The sequence below is a fragment of the Penaeus chinensis genome, chromosome 1 (genome assembly GCF_019202785.1).
Source record: "Penaeus chinensis breed Huanghai No. 1 chromosome 1, ASM1920278v2, whole genome shotgun sequence".
NCBI classification, from domain to species: Eukaryota; Metazoa; Arthropoda; class Malacostraca; order Decapoda; family Penaeidae; genus Penaeus; species Penaeus chinensis.
In genome coordinates, this window is record NC_061819.1 from 19610520 (window position 1) to 19618019 (window position 7500).

The following is a 7500-nucleotide window of genomic DNA, read 5'->3' on the forward strand; positions in this document are numbered from 1 at the left end:
ATATATATATAATATGTATATATATAATATATGTAAATGTAATACTTATATAATATATATACATGATATATATATATATATATATATATATGTATATATATATATATATATATATATATATATATATATATATATATATATATATATATATATATATATATATATAGAAAGGGGACAGTACATAAACCTGCAGACATTGGGTTAAATTGGGTTATATGTGATAACAAGATTCTGTAGTTACATGGTGTGATGTTTGTAAAAATAAAGTTAAGAATGCAAATACTCAATTTTGATTTGTGCCTTGACTTCTCATTAAAGAAATTTTCTAATGTTAGTTGTAAATGCTGAGTTCTGATAAATCAGGTATTTTCAGTAAGTCTTAGGCAAACCTAAAACTGGGATAATGAAATGCAATTAAATATAACAACAATTACCATCTAATTTGTTTATGTACATCTTTAAAATAATCATAAAAACAGCTAAGAAATAGAACCAATATCATATTTGGTGTATTTAATAATTTATGATAATGCAATATACATATATACACAAGTAGCCTTTTTTGTATAAATTTCTCTGTATCTCTGCCCCTGTAAAAGTTGCAGTTGTTTAACCCCTTGCCGACGGGTACAACGGGTAGACACGTGCTATGCCTATTGTCAGTACTTCTTTGATTGTTTTTACACATAGATGGCTATACTTGTACTAAGTCACCAATGAGCCAGTTAGGAGTACTGCCCGTCTCGCCCGCTCACCCTTTTCTTTGATTTACGAAATATTTTACGTTATCTTATTTTGCTGTTATTAATATTAAAAAACATTATGATAATTATAATGTTTATAATAAAAATAACACCATCGATATTCATAGCACTAGTAAAAAATACGTTTTTCCCGCCAATTCAAATCACCTGAGGTCACAAGGTCTACTAAGTGACTCCTTTGTGGCTAAGCGCTAGCAGAGCCATCTATGGGCAGACATTTCACACAAAAATATAGAAAATAGGCACAACATTTCCCCATTTTTTTTTAAATTTTCTCTGGCGGCATTGGGTTAAATAATATTCCAGTACTAGCTTCAAGTAATAAACTTGCTTATATGACATGTATCTTATATGTTTCCAACACATTCATCCAGAATTTCCCTATTATTTCGGTAATTATATTGTCCTCAACAGAAACCTTCTGTATTTAAATTAAACTCTCTCTATCTAATTCATCTATTTCTATGGTAGTTTGATTAAGTCAGAGCAATTCAACCTCTAATATATTTTTTAACATATGAAATTAGGCAATACATGTCAAAAAGTAAGATCTTGATATTTGTCAATGCAAAAATATGAGTTTCTGTAAAAAAAACGACTGATTTGTTGTTTGAACCAGGAATTAAGATGTAATATAATCAAATTTCTATGAAATATATAATTTTGATACCGATTATAATACTGCTACATCATTGCTTGTAACATAATTTTCTGGATGTGTAAAACAAGTTCATAATACTTTTATCTTTCCTACATGTTCATCATGGCATAACCTATCATGAATTACCTTCCCAACAACAAATTCCTTCCAAAGATAAACCAAACTGACTCACAGTTACAATTAGATCATTATTGATTAAAGCAAAATCATAATCTTTATGCAATACCTTGGCATATATAATATACAATTTATTTATTTTTTTTATTTTTTTTTGGGGGGGGGCAAACTTATAAAAAAAATCCAGGTATCTTCTTAATAATAAAAATAATAATAATAATAATAATAAAAACTATTTTCTTGCAAAATTGGGAATTGGTAATGGAACACCTTCACGTGCTTCAAAGAAGGTGTAGGATAAAGTCAATGTATCGACGCCCTCCATTTTGGGATCATCTGCAAACTCTGGGTCTATGTAGAAGAACACAGGCATGTGTACCTGAAAAGCAAAAGTATACATTTATTTTCTATAAACTTATGAGTATTCTGAATTGGGAATAAACATTCTTGCCTAGTCCAAAACACTTTCCTCTGAAAAGTAGACAATCAATGAAAGAGAAAGACTATACAGGAAAGACACACGGCTGAAAAAGAGGGCTAGGCCCACAACCTAGAAGTTCATTTAAATAAGAACTGAAGAAATATTGACCTAAAGAGCGAGGGGTGGGCCACTTTCTCACAGAGAGCTGAGGAGTTGTGTAAGGAAATGATAGCTAGATTATTCATAATGCAATAAGCATTGGATTTGACTTTGCTGAAGAGTGAACCAGCTTAGAAGCCACCTCATATGTGGGAGAAGTATTCCATAGATAGATGGATTATCCAATTGGAAATCTGAAGGCAATGCCATTATGAAAAGAAAATGGTGGTTAAAGCTACATGAGTTTGAGAACAAGCTAGCAAAATGAAAAAAAATGTATCTACAGTCATCCTTGACTTAAGAATGGACAGAGTCAGAGGGGGTTTGAAGAAAAATGGGTGAACAAATTAATGAACCTTGTGACATCAACAATAAAACAAATGACATCTTTAGTGAAATTACAATTGCATAAACATTTTACAAATTTGTAAGATCTTGCAATATAAATTCCCATTGTCCCTCAAAAAACATTACCAAATCTAGCCAAAAGCATGATAATCCCTGACCCATGTCTGGTTCCAGAGTTAGATAAAGTTATGGCTATAACTATCCATTGAAAGTATTTCAATGGCTAGTTATAGTAGATTACAAGGCAATAGATCAATACCTGGATGGATTACACCAGTCACTGTTTTTAAGCATATTTTAAAATAAATCTTTGTGTGAATACTGTAAGGCTTATATGCCCTATTTTTTTTGCTAAGGAATGCAGAGGGTGGCATTTGGTATGAGCTATACCCTAGCTGGGGGAGGTGAATAAGAGGTAGAAAAAATATCCATATGACATTTCTCTTCACAACAAATTATGAACTAATATCTGGTAATAAGTAAAAGTCAAGTTATTCTACCTACTGTATACTAACAGTTTCATGATATAATCTAAGGGCTACTTGATTCAAGACAAAATGTTACATTTTTACTTTTTAGAAGTTTTTAACTGGTGTTTCAGAACTTAAGGAAAGGATATCACAATGAAAGATGAAACAAGGAACTAAAAGAACTGGCAATGCTTTGATGTTAAAACTAATAATCAAATCCCTTGCAAAAAAAACATCCATAACAAATCAATACCAATAATATCTGTGAAACTGCAGTGAATCACCAATTTTCTTTGTTTACTACCATTTATATACAAATGCTTATCATTTTCATATATGTATATATATATATATATATATATATATATATATATATATATATATATATATACGAGAAATTACTCAAGGCAGAGCTTGATAATATACATGAAAATGACTAACTGTCCTGATGCTGTTGCAGTCTATTCCAAATAACTATTTTCCTCTTTCGAGTAATGCAACACAGCAAGTATACTTTTCATACAGTACCATTGCTAATGAGTCTCTCTGGTATCAAAAATACTAAGAAAAACAGAAGATTAAAGTTTTTAACAATTACATCAGTGACAGTATATTGAATTGCTCTTTACTCTTATTTACAACTTAATCATATTCAATCCTGATGAACAATTAGATTAGATTTGTATATTCTTCTTGACAAATAGACACATAAAGCTATAAACTATGTGATTCTTGATTCATACACTGTTATCAAAACTGTCTGAAGGTTTCATTTCACTAACCTCTTCATGGGGGTTGAGTAACTGCTCTTCAAAGCAGAAGCATTGTATTTTATTAAAGTAAAGACCAGCATCAAAAGGAATAACATTGTAGGTGGAGACACCGATAACTGGACGATCTGTAGGATTTCTTGCAGTGTAGAAGGCTAAAGCTGTTTCCCCTGGAGCAACCTGTTGTCAGAAAGGAAAAGTAAGTATATTGTACTACTGTAAATGTAAAATAGTTATATCAACTCTGAGGTCTCTTCTGAAGTGTTACTTATTCACCAGCTTTCAGTAAAAATAACAAATTTTACAAAACTAAATACCTTTATTTCGCTCTGCTGTGGTTTAAAATTCCATGTCATAGAAGCTGCTGTGTCTGCATTAAAGCGAATTTTCAGGATACGATCTTCTCTTTTCTCCATGAATTCAACCTTTTCAGCATCTTGACCTTGCTGGGTGGTCCCTCCATAGCTGTATGCCTGTAAATGGCCATTTTTTATTACTGTATTAAAGTCACTGTAAAGATCAATCAAGCCTATGAAAGTCTGTTACTGATGTGCGGTGACAAGACTCTATGCCTCCCTTTTGCAATGTTATTTTCTCTTTATCTGTATGTGTTTTTAGCTTTAATGCCATTTTTTAATGTTCCTTTTTGTCATTTGACCTGCTTTATCCAGATGGTAATAGTCTGTTTTCTTTACACAGACTCCATATCATCTCTCTAGGTAGTCCATAACTCAGTGCAATAATACTAACAATAAGTAATATTTCATTATCTATGTCATTTAAGTTTCTTTTTTATAATATTCAATATTCTGTAATACAACCTGCACTGACAGTCATGGTGGCCAGGAATAGGATCCTGAGTGTGGAAATGCAACCTCCCTAAAGCTAGTGCTCTTCCAATCATGGCTCATGGACAGTACGTTCTGCACTCATCGTTGCCAAATGAGTCTAACCACCCTCCCATCACCCCAATCTTCAACTTACAACAGCAAATTCGTGTCACCCTTGCCCACAGCCAAATTTTCCCATGACAGCCTGTTTACATCACCCACCCCTAGAGCCAAATTTTTTTCATGACATGTCTGGATTGAGGGGGTTAATAAAATCAATAACACTGACAACTTTGACCTGTATACCTCTACCCCTTACTAATGTTTCTAAATGAAGAAAAGGGATTTAAATATTAATAATATTCAGCAAACAACAAACCAATTATACACCTGAAATACTCATCACTTCAAGGGAGCCTACTGCTGTTCACACCATCAATCAAAACTTCTAGCCATGCACTGTTGCCATCTTTCATAGTATATGTAAAAAGAGATAATTATAAAAACTCATAAAAGTTCTCATCCATCTGTAAAGATTTTCTTCAAAAATTCATCTTGCTGTTAATTATGAACACTTCAGTCACAATGAAAACTGAAAACCAAGATATCATAACGAGATGAGAATTCTGTGTAATCAATGTGAAGATATGGAGCTGGTGTGATTGTGTAATCAACATTTAACCGGTAAATCATAGGATCCATTTAGGACCGATAACTAACCTGACAAAATATTCGGTAGAGTGGAACTGCTGCGTAACTTAGACCAAGTGCTAAAACTCCCACTGCAGCAATATAGTATAAAGTCGATTTTGTACCTTGGCTCATAGGCTTACTGTCAAAGCCATTATTGAAGGCCTTCTGACTCTGATGGATCCCCCTCGTCAAATATGCTTGGGTGTTAAATACTTTGGTAGATGACAATGCCAAAGGCTGATTCCCGCTTGGGGCGAGTATCCTGAGGAGGGTCGGAGTATTTTTACATGGAAGGTAGTGCAGAGTCCGGTACAATACATTTGTATTATTTGCGCTCACTCTGTTCTCTACATACTGGGAATGACATATGGAATCACATATCTTATTTGTCCTTAGGTCTTTGCACAAAACTCCAGCTATTCGGTAAAGTCTGAACATTTCGAGGGGGCTATGTAATCCTGCGGCCGAGATAACATGAGTTACCTAATGTTTACAAATGGGTTGCGTTCGCATAGTGCAAATCCTATTCTTTTCTGATGTTAACATTTTGTAATCTATCATGAGATAAATATATTGAGTATTAGTAGTTTATTTCATAACATTTCTAAATATTTTTCTTCTTTTTTGTATCATTATCATGTGTACTATTCACGGAAATGTCACAGATTACCATTGATCCTTATAAAAACGATATTCACTTGTTTGGTATGAACGTTCGCAGAATATCTTGTTTTCTGCCTTAAATAAAAGTATTTTTTTACAATCCTCTTTTTAGTATCAGTTACAACAATTCAGATGGTTAACTCATGATATATTCAGTATAATATATGTAAATACTCACTATTTTTCAACTGCATTTCTGCTGAATGAAAGGTTTTGTTTACATGCATAAATACAAAAAGAAATACCGCTAGCAGAATCGGAACCTTTTATTTTGAAAATTTAGACACTGCAAGTCCTTAGATGTTGACATAAATGGTGTTGGATACTACCACAAAATAAAACTTCAACCGTCCATTCCCGACGTGGCGAATAATAAGCTGCAGCACAGGAAAAGAGCTTGGCTATATCAAAAGGTACTATGTCAACAATCGACTGCAAGAAACAGAAAACAGTAAGTATTGACTCCTACTACACTTTGATTTAATCGTGAGCATATATAAACAAAAAAACTCGATACTGTCAATATACCACGCCCACCCAAGTTCATGAACCTGGGCATTGGCCTCTTGCGGTATCCTGTAGTACTGATATCTAATATTGGTCGCATATAGTGGAATTCGAAACTTTTGATACTGATTTCCGTGTATGGCACATCCGATACATGTGTTTATGATGCAATATTGGGGTAAGATCTTTTAGAAACTCAATATTCTTCTATGTTGCTTTTCTAGCTTATTCTAAACCCTGACATGTCTCAATCCTTGGTAAAAGTTGTCATAAATGTATTACTGTAATGGAACTTTGATATCCTGCCTATCATATTCTTTATATAACAAAGAATATGATATATGAATACTATCAAAGAGTGAAAGTTACTCCCATATCCTAGTGGACATAGGGGTCGCAGTCATAGAGGGATGATGCGGTAGGATGCCCAGTTCCCTTCAGCCCCATCTTTGACCCCAGCATGCTGATGTCAGCATTCCAGTTCTCACACATAGTTGAGTCAACTTACTGGTACTATAGGCATGTCACAAACTAATTTTACCTAAGAGTATACTGAATTCATGTTTTACTATATACCAACTCTAAAAAAAACAAGTTTTTAGAGATATATTTTTTGTGTGTAGTTTTAACTATAATTAATAAATTACAGGGAATATAATTGTGTATTATATATATGGATCACATAATTCTAGAAAGCAAAAAAAAAGGTTAATGTCTAATTATGATCATTTGGCTGATACTGATTTGCAATCTCAAGGTCAGTGAATAATGTGTTATGTTGCATACTTTTTATTGTAGATGGGAAGGTAATAAAGATCATAATATGTTCATCATAGCTCGTAAACTGGAACACATAGCAGTGAACATTACTAGTACTGACAAAATAGCAGTGTGTAGAGTAGTGACTTCTCCAAAATATTCATATGGCTTGAAGGGAACTCTGAATGTTTATTAAATGTTTTAAAATTTGAACTTGTACTCATACAATGTTATCAATTTTTATAGTTCATTACTGATTTTGTAGTACTTGTTCAAATCTTATTAGTGTCTGAAGTATATATATATATATATATATATATATATATATATATATATAT

General features: G+C 32.7%; 2 protein-coding genes across 3 annotated transcripts in view; one reads left to right on the forward strand and one right to left on the reverse strand.

The window, feature by feature from the left end:
• Nucleotides 1-1366: 1366 nt before the first annotated feature.
• On the reverse strand, nucleotides 1367-5861 carry LOC125039695 (cytochrome c oxidase assembly protein COX11, mitochondrial-like). Its single transcript, XM_047634318.1, has 4 exons — nucleotides 5261-5861; nucleotides 4028-4183; nucleotides 3723-3890; nucleotides 1367-1921 (listed from the first exon to the last, which is right to left on the reverse strand). The coding sequence occupies exons 1-4, from the start codon at nucleotides 5669-5671 to the stop codon at nucleotides 1775-1777; spliced, it is 882 nt and encodes a 293-aa protein (XP_047490274.1). The 5' UTR covers nucleotides 5672-5861; the 3' UTR covers nucleotides 1367-1774.
• A 349-nt stretch (nucleotides 5862-6210) lies between these two features.
• LOC125035447 (bifunctional 3'-phosphoadenosine 5'-phosphosulfate synthase-like) overlaps nucleotides 6211-7500 on the forward strand; it is a 41994-nt gene continuing 40704 nt past the window's right edge. Inside the window, exon 1 of one of the 2 annotated variants that reach the window (XM_047628862.1) lies at nucleotides 6211-6347. In XM_047628862.1, coding sequence (XP_047484818.1) covers nucleotides 6315-6347 — 33 coding nt within the window. In that variant the 5' untranslated portion in view covers nucleotides 6211-6314. The remainder of the gene's footprint in view (nucleotides 6348-7500) is intronic. The other variant, XM_047629670.1, reaches the window with a different exon arrangement.